This window comes from Rhinopithecus bieti, unplaced genomic scaffold (assembly GCF_001698545.2).
Source record: "Rhinopithecus bieti isolate Rb0 unplaced genomic scaffold, ASM169854v2 scaffold_5889, whole genome shotgun sequence".
Lineage (NCBI taxonomy): Eukaryota > Metazoa > Chordata > Mammalia > Primates > Cercopithecidae > Rhinopithecus > Rhinopithecus bieti.
This window is the reverse complement of record NW_016805277.1, coordinates 1,039,864-1,057,170: the sequence shown is the minus strand read 5'-3', so window position 1 is coordinate 1,057,170 and position 17,307 is coordinate 1,039,864. Positions and strand designations below refer to the sequence as shown.

At 41.4% G+C, this 17,307-nt stretch overlaps 1 protein-coding gene across 4 annotated transcripts in view; it reads right to left on the bottom strand.

Annotated features, from left to right (window-relative positions):
- Positions 1-5,441: 5,441 nt before the first annotated feature.
- SAR1B (secretion associated Ras related GTPase 1B) overlaps positions 5,442-17,307 on the bottom strand; it is a 32,874-nt gene continuing 21,008 nt past the window's right edge. For 2 of the 4 annotated variants that reach the window (XM_017871952.1, XM_017871953.1), the window contains 4 exons: positions 12,323-12,388; positions 8,855-8,958; positions 7,662-7,793; positions 5,442-6,664 (listed from right to left, as the gene is read on the bottom strand). In XM_017871952.1, the coding sequence (XP_017727441.1) occupies positions 6,548-6,664; positions 7,662-7,793; positions 8,855-8,958; positions 12,323-12,388 (419 nt within the window). In that variant the 3' untranslated portion in view covers positions 5,442-6,547. Of the gene's footprint in view, positions 6,665-7,661; positions 7,794-8,854; positions 8,959-12,322; positions 12,389-12,639; positions 12,678-12,705; positions 12,743-17,307 lie in introns of those variants that run through there. The other 2 variants (XM_017871955.1, XM_017871954.1) reach the window with 2 other exon arrangements.

Sequence of the window (17,307 nt, the reverse complement as noted above, 5' to 3'; positions counted from 1 at the left end):
CCTTAATAATCTGTATACACTGTGAAACAGTTGAAAATTCACACCAAGATCCTAGTGCAAGCAGCAGTGTACAAAAGTGCAAACAAGGTTAGTGATTAACAACTTACCATCAATTTACCACTTCAACATACTTTACATTCAGCCAAATACTGAAGGCTTCACCATGGAAAAACACTTTTGTCACTTTTAAGGTAACTTGACTACATTTACCCTGAGTGCTCTTGCCTCAGTATGGCAACTGATTATGAGTTCAGGTTAGGAGCAACACCAGGGAATATAGAAACCCATGTTAAGTTAGCCATTCTGACATGAATCTATATTTGAAAATGAAAACAATCCCAAAGAAAACCTGTATGTCAAAAACAGAACTGTTCCTGCCTTTCACCCCAAAATATTTAAAGCTAAATCTAAGCCACTATTTAAAATGCATGCTGACCAGGCGCAGTGGTTCACACCTGTAATCCTAGCACTTTGGGAGGCTGAGGCAGGCAGATCACGTGATGTCAGAAGTTCGACAAGCCTGGACAACATGGTGAAACCCCATCTCTACTAAAAATACAAAAATTAGCCAGCTGTGGTGGTGGACGCTTGTAATCCCAGCTACTTGGGAGGCTGAGGCAGGAGAATCACTTGAAGCTGGGAGGTGGAGGTTGCAGTGAGTGGAGATCACACCACTGCACTCCAGCCTGGGCGACAAAGTGAGACTCCATCTCAGAAAAAGAAAAAAAAAAAGTATGCTGAAGAATCCATCTACTCCAGTGCAGCTTTTCCAAAAACAGTTCTGTGTAAACTCAGTTTCCTATTTCTGCCCTAAAATCTATTTGGGGCAGGGGACACACCTGAAACAAAGTTGGCTTTGGATAACTTCACTTACTTTCCTTTGATTACATTGGATTCTGTTTTTTTTTTTTTTTTTTTTGAGAACGAAGTCCTTGCTCTCCGCCTCGGCTGAAGTGCAGTGGCCGGATCTCAGCTCAACTGCAGCTCCGCCTCCCGGGTCAACGCCTCTCTCTGTCTCACCTCCCCGAGTAGTTTGGACTACAGGCGCCCGCCTCGCGCCGCCGGCAAGTTTTTGATTTTTGGTAAGAGAGAGAACCGGGGTTTTCAACGCGGTTAGCCAGGGAGTTCGATCTTCCTGACCTCGTGTCCGCCCGTCTCGCCTCCCCATAATGCCCTGGGATTTACAAGGCTTGAAAGCCACCGCGCCCGGCCCTGGATTCGTTTAATATGAATGGAACCGGAACAACAATTAGTGCCATTTAAATACCATTAGCTTTTTATGCTCTAAATTAAATAAGGACAAAAATTAATTGGTTCAAAACTGGCCATCTTTTTTTTTTTTTTTTTTTTTTGGCCGGAGTCCGCTCCGTCCCCCCCAGGCTGGATGCAGTGGCCGGATCTTCAGCTCACTGCAGCTCCCCCTCCTGGGTTTACGGCATTCTCCTGCCGCAGCCTCTCCGAGTACTGGGACACAGGCGCGGCCGCACCTCGCCCGCTAGATTTTTTGTTAAAAATTTTTTTAGAGAGACGAGTTTCACTGTGTTCCGCCAGGGAGGCCTCCATCTCCTGACCTCGTGATCCGCGCCCCGGCCCTCCAAAAGTGCTGGATTACGGGCTTGAGCCACCGCGCCCGGCCCAAAACTGCATCTTTAATAGACTCTGTAGCTTCCCTTGACACTGGAGGCTCTTTAAAATCCAGGTGTTGGGGATTTGTGAGGGGAATGGTTATAGGGTTCAGAAGTAGAAACATGGTTTTAACAAAATTCCAGTCACCTTACACAGAGGCAGAGTCACATATCCCGAGAGCTGGTTCTTTTATTTGGTTAAAAAGCACTAACTTGAATTTCAAAAGAAGGATAATAATAGAAATGACCAGAAGCATCAACATGTAGTTTTAGCCTGGGCACAGTGGCTCATGCGTATAATCCCAGCACTTTGGGAGGCCGAGGTGGGTGGATCACTTGAGGTCAGGAGCTCGAGGTCAGCCTGGCCGAATGATGAAACCCTGTCTCTACTAAAAATACAAAAATTAACTGGGCATGGTGGGGTGCACCTGTAATCCCAGCTACTCAGGATGGTGAGGCACGAGAATCGCTGGAACCCGGAAGGCAGAGGTTTTAGTAAGCCAAAATCGCGCCACTGTACTCCAGCCTGGGCAACAGAGTGAGACTTCGTCTCCAAAAACAAACAAACAAACATGCAGTTTTGATAATTTAGTCCTTAATTGAAGCACACTGTTTTCCTAAACTCTTGTATTTATAGCAAAGCCTCTGGCTTTTAATACAGGCTACCTTTTATTCCCTATTAATTTTGCATTAAGAAACTTATGTTTGCTAATTTCTATTTTTTCATTGTTTCTTGAATATTTTTTGATGCTTCACCAACTTTTTACATATGTTTAAAATGATTTAAACAATATGCTCCAAATTAAATGAACAGAAGGAATTTTGAGAGATTTCCCTTTATGTAGCTATTCTCAGTGTACTTTGGTCAAATTTTACTTGGCAATAAATCCTTGCAAACTTCAGTCATGTAAGTGACTAACAAGACTGAAATACCACATTGAGTCACATACCAAATACAGTTTCAGAAAATGTAAACCTTTCCCCTGAAACTCTCCAATTGTGTTAACTAGAACTATACTGTTTCTAATGATGGAACGTGTGAAATGCTGGGTTTTGAATGTAGTTAATAAAATAATTTTCTAGAAGGCAAGAAACACTATTATCACAGTTATCACCCTATTTTAATGATTTATATGTAGTTTATGTGCTGGAAAGCACTATAAAGAAGTATGAGCCCGTTGAAAATTGGCTGGGCATGGTGGCTCACGCCTGTAATCCCAGCACTTTGGGAGACTGAGGTGGGCAGATCACGAGGTTAGGAGTTCGAGACCAGCCTGGCCAACATAGTGAAACCCCATCTCTACTAAGAATACAAAAATTAGGCATACTGGTGTGCGCCTGTAGTCCCAGCTACTTGGGAGGCTGAGGCAGGAGAGTCACTTGAACCCGGGAGGTGGAGGTTGCAGTAAGCTGAGATCGTGCCACTGCACTCTAGCTTGGGCAACAAAGCAAGACTCCGTCTCAAAAAAAAAAAAAAAAAAAAAAAAAAGATGAGCTGGTTGAAAACTAAGAAAAGAAACAATGTTCTGCTTTTATGCTATAAACCACAAAAAATTTGTATATGGATCCAGGTACACAAAACTAAAATTTAGGTCTACACAGGCAGTATCTATGTTCATATATCTTTGGCACTCACACAAAGATACTGGTTTAAACCAACAGTGAATAATTTTCTTGCATATACTTTAGGAAATGTCTGTTCTCCAATTAAAAAATGCTATAATCTCCATTCTAAAAATTCACTGATAAACTGAAATCTATCAATTTAACCAGCTTGATCCAAAAGTGTAATTAACAGCAGTCAGTAAAACAGGTGTGGGATAAGAATCTCTTTAAAAGTGTAAAAGTGGGTTGAGACCTTATATTTTTACTTCAGATTTATTATTTCAGACTTCAGATTTTAAAAAATCTTTTGGACAGTGCCTGATTTGGATGTATACCACAGTGTTAACTACACCCTAACATCTTACAGTATGGGACACACAATTAGCCTATGTCCCCAGTACCAATATTTACCTGGAAAATACTCCATGGATGCACATGTTCACATAGGCACATGCAGAGCTGTCTTTCCTCTGTGCTTCTACTGTTTCTTGCCATCCTCTTACTTTGGTTCTCTTGAAAAAGAGCAGTATCCAGTGCATATACTCTGGAGAGGTTCTCAGAGCTGGACAGGAAGTCCTCTGGCTCAGGAACTCTGCCCCCTAAAGCTGGGAGGAAAGCTGGTTGCTGCTAAACATGGCTTCCTTTCTAGAGGCTGGGGCCATAAAAATCTTATATCTTTGGGAAAATATCCACAGTTTAGCTGTGGTCCACAAAGTGACTTTGTTTCTTTGATCCTAGTGTTACAATTAGAATGAGGGCTCTGGAGCCGAGATATATTATACCAGAAAGTATTTTTCCTGGCTAGAGAAACCAGTACGTTTTTTTCCTTTATACCAATTTACAACACAAATAATTAACTTCTTCAGTATCACAACAGATACTCTAGGAAATACTTGAAGAAAGGCAGGTCCCCGAAGGTACTAAAGACAGATAACACAAACAGGAGACAGTTATTTTTAATAAGACTTAGTTCTAGTTAGTCAGAACTTAAGGAGTACTTTAAACCTATCTGGAAGAAGAAATCAATAGGCTGCAATGTCATGTTCTACTTTTCCCGTAGTGCTACTGATGTTTCTAGGAAGAGAGGGAGCACTTTTATTTTCATTTAGAAAGAAGATGAAAGTGAAACAGAATAGTTAGATTACTGAAACCAAATGTCATCTTAAGAAGTGACCTTAGGCCGGGCGCGGTGGCTCAAGCCTTTAATCCCAGCACTTTGGGAGGCCGAGACGGGCGGATCACGAGGTCAGGAGATCGAGACCATCCTGGCTAACATGGTGAAACTCCGTCTCTACTAAAATACAAAAAACTAGCCGGGCAAGGTGGCAGGCGCCTGTAGTCCCAGCTACTCGAGAGGCTGAGGCAGGAGAATGGCGTAAACCCGGGAGGCGGAGCTTGCAGTGAGCTGAGATCCGGCCACTGCACTCCAGCCTGGGCGACGGAGCAAGACTCCGTCTCAAAAAAAAAAAAAAAAAAAAGCGACCTTTTCCCCTTAGCTAAATAGTAGTTCCTTCCAGTCATATTCCTCAATCCTTATCTGCTTCATAGGTTATATTATGGATGACAAAAAGGACTGTAACTCTGACATGGACAATGGCTACAGAAAACACTAATTTTTGATATTAAAATTATTCTTGATGGAATTGGTTAAATATACTATAAAACTTGGCTTATAATCAAGATAAATCTTAAACTTGAGGGTCTTTAAAATACATTTTGGCACTTACCTTTCATCTTATATTACTAATGAGGGGAATCTCAAACATATAAAAAAATTCAATTTCTTAGGAAATTATAAAGCTTTTGAAAAACTAAAATTTTCTTAGTAAGCCTAGCAATGAGGCTTGCAGGCCCTATCACAGGGCAAGCATAATATCTAAAAATAAAAGTTAGGTCAGGCATGGTAGCTCACGCCTGTAATCCCAGCACTTTGGGAGGCCAAGGCAGGCAGATTACTTGAGGTCGGGAGTTTGAGACCAGCCTGGCCAACATGGTGAAACCCTGTCTCTAAAACAAAATGAAACAGAACAACAACAACAAAAAGCCAAACAAACAAAAAGTCTTTGTTGTATGAAGTGAGAACTACCTGAGAGCAAATAAGAAAAAAGAAAATTGGAAACAAGCACTTGTTTTCTTCTACCAGGATATAAAATATGCCAAAGAGTACAAAAGAGCTATAGGATAGGAACAAAATCTTCACATATCTCAGACTGACACAAAACAAGCTGTTTTATTCCTCAGATATACATGTCTCTACAATGAAACTGCACACAAGGTCCTACTTATTGCTTGCTCCAGGGAGTACCGTTAAATGTAAAGAGACTGGGAATATATCTAAATGTGGAGAGAGTGGCGCCTGTCATTGCTTTTGGGGAAGAGGCACAGATTACCCCATTGGGCACCAATAAGATTGCAGCACTTCAGAATTAGACAGCTGGGATGGAACTACAGAGCCTACCAAACTGAGAATCAACCTTGTATACCATAAATGTGCTTTTCTTCAGAAAGCCAATCCCACAGGGACTAGGACACAGACCCCATCAGCAATGGTAGTGGCAGCATTACTAATAAAAAAACACATGATTCAGGGATACATGGTATCAGGTGCAACTGACCACAACCATCTCATGGTAAATACATAAGCCTTGAAGGCTTAAATGCTATTCTAAATATTCTGAAGGAATCTCCTTTCCCAACAACCACCTCATATGCCTAATATTAAATGCTCAAATTTTCAGAGTATACTAGCTAGATAAGACACCTTTAAATGAAACATTTGCCCAACAAGGATGCCAAACATTAGAGTTTGTTTTATTGCATGACGTTTGCATAAGAAAAAATGTTATTGAAAACTGTAAGGCATCATGCAATCATTGAATAAGCTAATTATTAACTGTACACTTAAGATAGGTGGACATATAATCTAAAATTTAAAAACTAGTTCCAAAAAAGTACATAAAAAATTTAACATGATGAGCTTTTAAATATGGTTTATATTTATAGTTTCATGTTGTTAAAAAGTGCTTCAAATGTACTGCTGGAAAGTTGCTCTTTACAAATGGCGCTGGGGTGATGTCAGATTATAAACTGTAAAAACCAATTACTTTTATGGAATTAGAAAGCTAACATCGTGATATTCAAACTTACTTGAATCAGTTTTCAATTCTCACTCAAATTAAGTTGATATAATATTAATAATCTTAAAAACATCTGTTTTATAACCAGCAAAAGTCTATTGAATTCAAGTTATGCATGTTGAGCAATCAAATCTCTGAGTAAGCCTGAACGTTGACACGTGGAACCAATGTGGGTATGTGTTAATCAATGTACTGTGCCATCCAGCGGAAGCCTTCTCCGTAACCTTGTCTTTTGAGCACACTACACATGAAAACTTCTAAGGGTCGGGCATTCAGTTCTTTCAGAGATACACTCCCCTAGAATAAAAGAGAGACATTTTGTTGGAATTTTATGAAATTAATAAAGCCCCACACCCCAGCAGAATTATCGGTTCTATTTTAGAACAAAGAATGGCTGTGATAAATCCATGACTGTGATAAAGTCATGGCTGCTTGGCATCCAAGCCCCATGAACACACAAGAAGCCTCCTTCTCTCACTCTACCTTAGGACAGGATGGTCACTCAGTGGGAAAGAGGTTAGCTTGCAAGATACCCAAGAATAAAAATAATCTGACTTAGAAAAAAATCCAAACTGGCTGCACTAATATTAAAGACAAACATTCCCTGAGAAGGTTTACGACCAAACAAGGCATTTCCTAAAATTAATGTCGAGCTAATTTATGAAAAAGACAGAAAACAGACCAAAGTCTACTTTGTCTAACTTAAGAGCCTCCTGCTATATGCTGCAGTATTTCTCCACCCTGAAATAGTATATGTAAACTAAGAAAATTCTGTAAGCCTCAGAGGTTCTTCCATTGTTTATCTGGATTTTTTCAATGCTGATGTTTTCCCCAAAATAAATCCTAGGAAAAGTGAATACCAAAACAATCCGTCTTAAAGCTTATTATAAAGTATATGTTCAGAAAACCCTAAAATATTCCCATAACCAAGTTTATGTCTTATTTATCTCTGGTAAACTCAGGGCCTAAACATACTACTGGTATACTTAAACACTCAAATATATCGTTTGGTGGCTAATTCTGAAAATGTATAATGAATAACTTTGAAAGCTTTAATTTAGTTTCCCATAAGCACAAGCCTTAGGCATAACTGATCCTTGACATTTTTGTTGTCACCAAGAAAAGGTTTCATTCCATGGTAGAAAGAAATGAAGACATCAGAAAGACCCACATGTATAAATGACAGTTTAAGAAAAAAAAAGATAATGGGCTTGTATAGTTCGACAATAGTAATTTAAGAAGACATTTGTACTGTAGAATTAAACACACCCATCATAATTTTTTTTTTTTTTACCTTTCCTGTTGTCTGACCATATAAACCAAACATCTCTCGCAACCTCTCTTCACTGATGGCTTCAGGTCTGTCGATCTTATTCCCAAGAATCAGTATAGGCACATTAGCAATGGTTTCATCTGTCATTAGTGACTGAAAACAACAAAACAATACAAAACAAGAGTTGATATGAAACCATCCGAAGAGCTTATTTTGATATGATAAAACAGTAAAGGACTCATTCTCTACCACATCATGTCATATCAACTTTCTTTGTCAAACTCCCCCCACATTTTAAATTGACCTCAATGAAACCATAAGCTCAATTCTTCTGTCTTCCTACGACTCTTCCTGTAAATGTTTACTCTGCTCACCCTGTAAAGCAGTGACACAGAGTGTATAGAGCCAGCACCTTAAAGGTGGACAGATCTGGTTTCACTTCTGGTTCTACTGCTTCTGAGATGTGACTTTGGGCAAGTTAGCCTGACTGAAGCTCTAGAGAGAATTAGGAACAGTACCATCCACCCTATGAAGTTTAGAATTAAATGAAGTAATACGCACAGTCTCTGGAACAAAGTAGGAACTCAGGCATTCTCTTTCCTTGTTTTGCAACCAGAGAACCTACCTGGCCTTTTCCACATGTACAAGTATTTGTTTGCCTGCTCTAGGCAGAGCCATGGTAGATCAACCTTCAACGAAATTATGGACCTGCTTACTCTGTGGCCCCAGATCTGGTGCTGACCTTGCCTGCTGCTGTTGGGCCCCTTTACAAAGTATCTGACCTGGGATACTGGAGGGGAGGTAGCTACATATGCCTCTGCTCACTCCTAGAAGTAGTGTCAAAGATGGCAAGTCCTATCATTTCCAGGTTGTGGCTTAAAAAATAGCATCCTAGCATGACCACGGACTCAAGATCAACCCACTCCAGGAATATAGCAGACATGAAATATACTAAAAGGGTACATTCTGTACAGGGTGAGCTTCTTAAGTCTTCATAAAGGATGTCTGTGTTAGTACTTCCGCAATAGCTACAATTACTCAGTTACTCCCTCTGCATTCTATCACTACTTAAAGCAATCACTGAGGTCAACAAATTGCCAAGAGTTTCATCACAGACTGAAGAAAAGCTGCACTCTGATATCTATATCTCCAACCTACTTCTGCAGGCTTACCAGAGTGATTTGACTATATTTAGTTTCAATTATTTAACTTACATCAAGTTCTTCTTTTGACTCTAACAGCCTTTCATGGTCTGCACAATCCACCAGAAATACAATGCCATTGATAGCAGGAAGGTAGTTTTTCCACACTCTTCGAGCTAACAAAAACAACCAGGAGTTAGAGTTTATTTGTTGGTCAAACCCAGCAGATGGTTTAAGCAAAGAGTCCAACAAGATAACAAGTGCAGTAATCCCTTAGCTGCTGGTACTTCACAATATATTCAAGTTAATCTTTTAACTTGAATATAATGGTGCCAAATTCTTCTGAGAATAACAAAGAGGAAATTTCAGGTTTTCCTTGATTGTGGCCAAGTCAAATACTTTAGTCTCTTCCAATTACCATATGTAAGAAGTAGAATATTTAAAATAAAATAAAATAAAATAGGCCGGGCGCGGTGGCTCAAGCCTGTAATCCCAGCACTTTGGGAGGCCGAGACGGGCGGATCACGAGGTCAGGAGATCGAGACCATCCTGGCTAACACGGTGAAACCCCGTCTCTACTAAAAAATACAAAATCTAGCCGGGCGAGGTGGCGGGCGCCTGTAGTCCCAGCTACTCCGGAGGCTGAGGCAGGAGAATGGCGTGAACCCGGGAGGTGGAGCTTGCAGTGAGCTGAGATCCGGCCACTGCACTCCAGCCTGGGCGACAGAGCGAGACTCCGTCTCAAAAAAAATAAATAAATAAAAATAAAAACAAAATGATACACGTTAAGTTCATTGGAGGGCTGTTACTATATAAATCTAAAATATAAGCAGTAAAAAAACTACATATATATGTAATTATATATACATAAAAATGTATTTATGTTACATATATATGCAGTGTTCATTTTTTGACATTTCTAGTTATCAGATTTTTTTTTTTTTGCCAGTGATAAATTTGGAATGAGTGACAGAAGGAAAGTAATATCAGGTACAAACTTGTTAAAATAATAAGGCTGGGTGTGGTGGCTCACACCTGTAATCCCAGCACTTTGGAAGGCCAAGGCAGGTGGATTGCTTGAGCTCAGTTCGAGACCAGCCTGGACAACATAGGGAAACCTCATCTCTACAAAAAAACACAAAAATTTAGCCAAGCTGGATGCAGTGGCTCATGCCTGTAATCCCAGCACTTTGGGAGGCCGAGGCAGGTGGATCACCTGAGGTCAGGAGTTGGAGATCAGCCTGGCCAACATGGCGAAACCCCGTCTCTACTAAAAATACAAAAATTTAGCTGGGCTTGGTGGCGGGCACCTGTAGTCCCAGGCTGAGGTAGGAGAATCACTTGAAACCGGGAGGTGGAGGTTGCAGTGAGCTGAGATCCCACCATTGCACCCCAGTCTGGGTGACAGAGACAGACTCCGTCTCAAAAAAAAAAAAAAAAAAAAAAAAAAAAAATTAGAAAATGTGGTGGTGTGTGCCTGCCCAGCTACTTGGGAGGCTAAGGTAGGAGGATGGAGCCCAGGAGGCAGAGGTTGAAGTAAGCCAAGATCATGCCACTGCACTCCAGCCTGGGAGTCAGAGCCAAACTCTGTCTCAAAAAAAATAAGTAAATTAAAAAAAAAAACATAAAAACTGTTTTACTCATAACAGAAAAGAAGCTCAAATGTTAATAATTAACTAAAGTCTATGAAATCATAAGAGTAATTTTTTCCACAATGTAACTTTCTTCACTGACTTGAGTTGTATGACATATCTTTTTTTTTTTTTAAGGGACAGGGTCTTGCTCTGTCATCCAGGCTAGTTCACTGTAGCCTCAGACTCTTGAGCTCAAGCCATATTCCCATCTCAGCCTCCTGAGTAGATAGGACTATCAGTGTCTATCACTATGCCTCATTAATTTTTTAAATTTTGTGTAGAGACAGGGTCTTGCTATGTCGCACGGCTGGTCTCAAACTCCTGGCTTCAAGTGATCTTCCCAACCTCAGCCTCTCAAAGCGCTGGGATTATAGGCCTGAGACCCCACACCCAGCCATTATGACATGTCTTGAAAACAATATAGAAATGAAGTCTCAGACAAATTCCATTAGATTCCAATTCTAATAATCATATTCCAGAAATTATTTTGTGTATATGCCAGACAATTACATGTCTCAAATGTGCTTTCACTAGTCAGAACCATTTACAATCTTTCCAACTATATGTTGTATCAGGTCTTTAGAATGCCCACCAACTTGGTAATATTCATTAATTATGACTTACTATGAGGTAGATGTCGCCACATATTTTTGGGGATATAAAAAATGAACAGGCCAGGTGTGGTGGCTCACACCTGTAATCCCAGCACTTTGGGAAATTGAGGCAGGAGGACTGCTTGAGGCCAGGACTTCAAAATCAGCCTGGGAAAGATTGTGAGACCCCATCTCTACAAAAAAAATTTTTTAATTAAAAAAAACAAAACAAAACAGGATTTTAGTCCCCACAAGTTTAATATAGGAGATAAGGCAGTCTTTCCAAACTTGTTGCAGACATGTACACAAATATACTAAGTGCTATGAAGTACAGCTGAGAGAACTCCAAGTGAGAATGGCTTCCCAAGGGAGGTAGCAGGGCATATGCTGGGGCCTGAAGGGGTTACTCATGTGTGGATGGGGATGGTATGAACAAAAGCATGGAGGTAGGAAAACACCAAGAAGGTCTGATTTGGTTGAAGTAAAAAGAATGGGAAGGGGAATAGTGGGAAATAAAGACCAGAAAAGTAGGCCAGGTGTGGTGGCTCACACCTATAATCCCAACTTTTGGGAGGCTGAGGTGGGAGGATTGCTTGAGCCCAGGAGTTGGAGACAAGCCTGGGCAACACAGTGAGTGAGACCTTGTCTCTATAAAATAGTTTTTAAAAGCCCAGAAAAGTAAACTGGGACCAGATCATAGAGATCCTGAATGCCAGGTTAATGAGTTTGGCCTTTATTTTGTAGGTAATGAGTTAGCCACTGAAGGTTTTTTTGTTTTGTTTGTTTGTTTGTTTGTTTTACAGAGCAGTAACATGTTCATAACATGATTATGACAGTGAGAGGTAGATTGAAGTAGAGAGAATGGAAGTTAATTTTACCCATACACTTTACCACCAAAAGCAATTCTGATTTGAATTGGCCAGAAGTATCATGAAAATCACCCTTTGCTTTTAAAGCATTTATCGGGGAGTAATAATCCCTAAATTTTAAATCTACTCTGGCCTTGCGTGACTAGAATGAGATTTCATGCACTAGAACTAATGGCCACATTTTTGTTAAGTTAAAATAAAACAAAGTGTAAGAGTAAGAGAATCTTACCTTGAACATGGCGAAACCCCATCTCTACTAAAAATACAAAAATTAGCCAGGCGCAGTGGCACATGCCTGTAATCCCAGCTGTTGGGGAGGCTGAGGCATGAAGATTACTTGAACCCAGGAGGCAGAGGTTGCAGTGAGCTGAGATTGCACCACTGCACTCCAGCCCAGGAGACAGAGTGAGACCCTGTCTCAAAAAAAAAAAAAAGGAATCTTACCTTGAACATGTCCACCCAGATCAAAAGTTGTAAATGTCATGCCAGCAATGGTCAGTTCTTCTGAAGCTAAATAAGATTTTAAAATATTTTTACAACATGAAAATCAGAAACCCATTAATAACGCTAAAAGTAGAGGTTACTCTTCACAGACTTTCCTCCCCATCTAATTAGGAATAAATAGTAACTTCTCTTAGAAGCAAAATTTATTCAAAGACCCATGCTAACATTCTTAAATATCTGCCAGCCGTAATAAAGAAATTAATGTACTTTATGTTCTTAGCTCCCAAAATTTAGCCTAAATATTTGTCCAGGCATACTTATACTGGTCCAAGCAAGCATTAGGTCATAGCCTGTTCCTCTTCCTTATTTGAAGGTGTTTTTACCTTTCTCAGCATTCCACAAGTTACTTCCTCCTTCCTTTGTTCTCCTCTGCCTCTGCCTCTTTTAAAAGTTCTAAGTTGCTAGCCAATCAGGACAAACACAGAATGTGAGGTCCCATTCCGGCCAATGGAAACCAGACACAGCAGCAGGGTGGACGCATCACATTATAAATGACCCTGTCTCCTTTGTTCGGTGTACTGTTGTGGCAAAATTGCTGGCAAGTGTACCCTTTCTGCAGAAAGTAAAAATGGCCTTGCTGAGGAAATTAAATTTACGTTTAAATGCTGTCTTTACAGCACCAGGGAACAAGCATTTCTAACAATAGCTTATATTACTACTTAATGTTTGATTTACTTTTATTGCAAATAAGGTCAAATCAAACATTTAGGAACTGGTACAATAATACCTTTTTTGTCATTAGATATACACCAATTCATACTGACAATATAACAAATAATTGTAATATTCAGTTCTGGTATTCTACTCACCACAAATCCAACATTTATTTTTCCTTCTCTGTTCTTCCTGCTGAAAATGTTAATCTATTCAGACAGTTATTTGCTATGAATTCAAGTAACTGCTCCAATCTAATAATTGTTCATATAATTCATCTTTTTTTTTTTTTTGAGACGGAGTCTCACTCTGTCGCCCAGGCTGGAGTGCAGTGGCCGGATCTCAGCTCACTGCAAGCTCCGCCTCCCGGGTTTACGCCATTCTCCTGCCTCAGCCTCCCGAGTAGCTGGGACTACAGGCGCCCGCCACCTCGCCCGGCTAGTTTTTTGTATTTTAGTAGAGACGGGGTTTCACCGTGTTAGCCAGGATGGTCTCGATCTCCTGACCTCGTGATCCGCCCGTCTCGGCCTCCCAAAGTGCTGGGATTACAGGCTTGAGCCACCGCGCCCGGCCATATAATTCATCTTAAATGATACACGTGAAATAATTTTCTCATGACTGACATGACAGTCTTTAATAACAAAACAATTATCATAAAAAATTGTGGCCATTACTTCCATAACTATCTTTCTTCCTCCTCCATTCCACTTCTGGGACTTCAGTTGCAGGTTTGTTAGACTGCCTGATGTCGTCCCACCGGTCATTGAGGCTCTGTTTATTTTGCTTTCTGTCACTTTTCTCTCTGTGCTTCATTTTGGATAGTTTCTATTGCACTGAGTTAAGTTTAGTGGTCTTTCCTTTTGCAGTACTGGCACTATCTAATTTACTGTTAATCTTATCCAGTGAAATTTTCATTTCAGGCTGGACATGGTAGCTCATGCCTATAATCCCAGACTTTCGGAGGGCAAGGTGGAAGAATCACTTGAGCCTAGGAGCTCGAGACCAGCCTGGGCAACACAGGGAGACCCTGTCTCGAAAGAAAAGAAAGAAATTTTCATTTCAAATACTGTATTTTTCATTTCTAGAAGTTTCATTTGATTCCGTTTTATATCTTCCATTTCTTTCCTCATGTTTGTATTTTCCTTTAAGTCCTTGAGGACATTCATAACGATTGTCTTAATGTCTTCATCTGCTAATTCCATCATCTTTGTCACACTTGTGTCTGTTTCTACTGACTGAATCACACTTTCCTGTTACTTTGCATGTCTAGTAATTTCATATTGAGTGCTGGATTTTGTTGTAGTCCTTTGAAGAAGGTTGAACCTTGTTCTGACAGTTCACTTGCTTGCAGATCAGTTTTTAAGATTTGTTAGAAGGCTAAATGGGATTAAACAACAATGATTCCTGGCCCCATGAGAGCTCTAGTAATTATCTGGCTAACATATAATTGTTCTTTGACTAGGCTTTTGGAGTTTTACCCACTGCATACACAGATTGGTATTTGGCTATGTAAATTTCTAGAGTCCTTTCTCTCTAGAGGTCCCTTCTCTCTGGTACTCCCTCCTCTCTGTCCTAGCAAAAAAATTCTAGTCCTGTTGGCCTCTCCAAATTCTGGTCTACATCTCCTCAACTCAGCAAGACTATTGGACTATATTTGGGCATCCTCTCTGCACCATGGTCTGAAAATTACCTCTTGGCATAAAACTAAAATAGAGTTGTTTCCTTTCTCTCAGGAATCACAGTCCTGGGCTAGCTGTTGCCCAATGTCTGAAAACAGTTGTAGCATCCTTTTTTGTCCAGTTTTCTAATTGTGTACAGTGGGAGGGTAATTCCAGACCCAGTACTCTCTTATGGCCAAAAGCTCAAGTGCCCCATAATGACAACGTAAGTGTTACTGTAGCTACTTTAGCCCAGAGTATTTTATCTTGCTAAGAAATTCTGGGGGCCGGGCGCATTGGCTCATGTTTGTAATCCCAGCACTTTGGGAGGCTGAGGTGGGTGGATCACGAGGTCAGGAGATTGAGGCCATCCTGGCTAACACAGTGAAACCCCATCTCTACTAAAAAAAATACACAAAAAAATAGCTGGGCGTGGTGGCGGGCGCCTGTAGTCCCAGCTACTCGGGAGCCTGACGCAGGAAAATGGCGTGAACCCGGGAGGTGGAGCTTGCAGTGAGCCGAGATTGCGCCAGTGCACTCCAGTGTGGACAACAGAGTGAGACTCCATCTCAAAAAAAAAAAGAAAAAGAAATTCTGGGCTGGGTGCGGTGGCTCACGCCTGTAATCCCAGCACTTTGGGAGCCTGAGGCGAGTGAATCACTTGAGGTCAGGAGTTCGAGACCACCGTTGACAACATGGTGAAACCCTGACTCTACTAAAAATACAAAAATTAGCCAGGCATGGTGGCAGGTGCCTGTAATCCCAGCTACTTAGGAGGCTGAGGCAGGAGAATCACTTGAACCCAGGAGGTGGAGGCTGCAGGAAGCCGAGATTGCACCATTGCACTCTGGCCTGGACAACAGAGAGAGAGACTCTGTCTTAAAATAAAAAGAAATTCTAGGCCGGACGCAGTGGCTCACGCCTGTAATCCTGGTACTTTGGGAGGTCGAGGTGGGTGGATCACCTGAGGTGAGGAGTTTGAGACCATCCTGGCCAACATGGTGAAATCCCATCTCTACTAAAAATACAAAAATCAGCCGGGAGTGGCGGTAGGCACCTGTAATCCCAGCTACTCAGGAGGCTGAGGCAGGAGAATCGCTTGAACCCGGGAGGCGGAGGGTACAGTAAGCCCAGATGGCGCCATTGCACTCCAGCCTGGGGGACAAGAGCGAGACTTTGTCTCAAAAAAAAAAAAAAAAGAAAATAGGCCGGGAGCAGTAGCTCAAGCCTGTAATCCCAGCACTTTGGGAGGCTGAGACGGGCGGATCACGAGGTCAGGAGATCGAGACCATCCTGGCTAACATGGTGAAACCCCGTCTCTACTAAAAAAAAAAAATACAAAAAACTAGCCGGGCAAGGTGGCGGGTGCCTGTAGTCCCAGCTACCTGGGAGGCTGAGGCAGGAGAATGGCGTGAACCGAGGAGGCGGAGCTTGCAGTGAGCTGAGATCTGGCCACTGCACTCCAGCCTGGGTGACAGAGTGAGACTCCGTCTCAAAAAAAAAAAAAAAGAAAATTAGTGTAGATTGCCAAATGAATAAAATATTTAATACAATCTATATTCAAAGTCACTGTTCATAAGGAAAAGATAATGCTTAGATGTGGTTGGCAAACCACCTCTATGGTAATAATCCCCAAGATACTTTCTGCTTTATAAAAGAAGTCTGAATTTGACTATTTAAGATACAGAACACTGTTAACATCCCAGAAAGTCTCCTCTTGCCCCTTCACAGTCAATCCCCATTTTCATCTCCAGAAGCAACCAGTGATCTGAATTCCATCACCACAGGTTAGTTTTATCTGTTCTAGAATTTCATATAAATGGTATCATACAGTGGATAACTTTTTATGACCAGCTTTGGCCACGTAGCATAATATGACTGACTCTATCAGTGGTTTATTCATCTTTTTGCTAAGTAGCATTCCATTATTTATCCATTCCTTTTTTGATGGACATTTGAGGTATTTCCAGTTTTTGGCTATTACAAATAAAATTTGTATAGACTGGGCATGGTGGCTCACACTTGTAATCCCAGCACTTTGGGAGGCTGGGTGGGTGGATCCCTTGAGCCCAGGAGTTCAAGATCAGCCTAAGCAACATGGTGAAAGCCTATCTCTACAAAAAAATTAAAATATTAGCCAGATGTGGCCGGGCGCAGTGGCTCAAGCCTGTAATCCCAGCACTTTGGGAGGCCGAGACGGGCAGATCACGAGGTCAGGAGGTCGAGACCATCCTGGCTAACACGGTGAAACCCCATCTCTACTAAAAAAAAAATACAAAAAACTAGCCCGGCGAGGTGGCGGGCGCCTGTAGTCCCAGCTACTCGGGAGGCTGAGGCAGGAGAATGGCGTAAACCCCTGAGGTGGAGCTTGCAGTGAGCTGAGATCCGGCCACTGCACTCCAGCCTGGGTGACAGAGCGAGACTCCATCTCAAAAAAAAAAAAAAAAAAAAAAAAATTACCCAGATGTGGTAGTATGTGCCTGTAGTTCCAGCTACTTGGGAGGTTGAGGTGGGAAGATCACTTGAACCTGGGAGGTCTAGGCTGCAGTGAGCTGTGATTGTGCCATTGTGCTCCAGTCTGGGCTACCGAGTGAGACTCTGACTCAAAAAAAA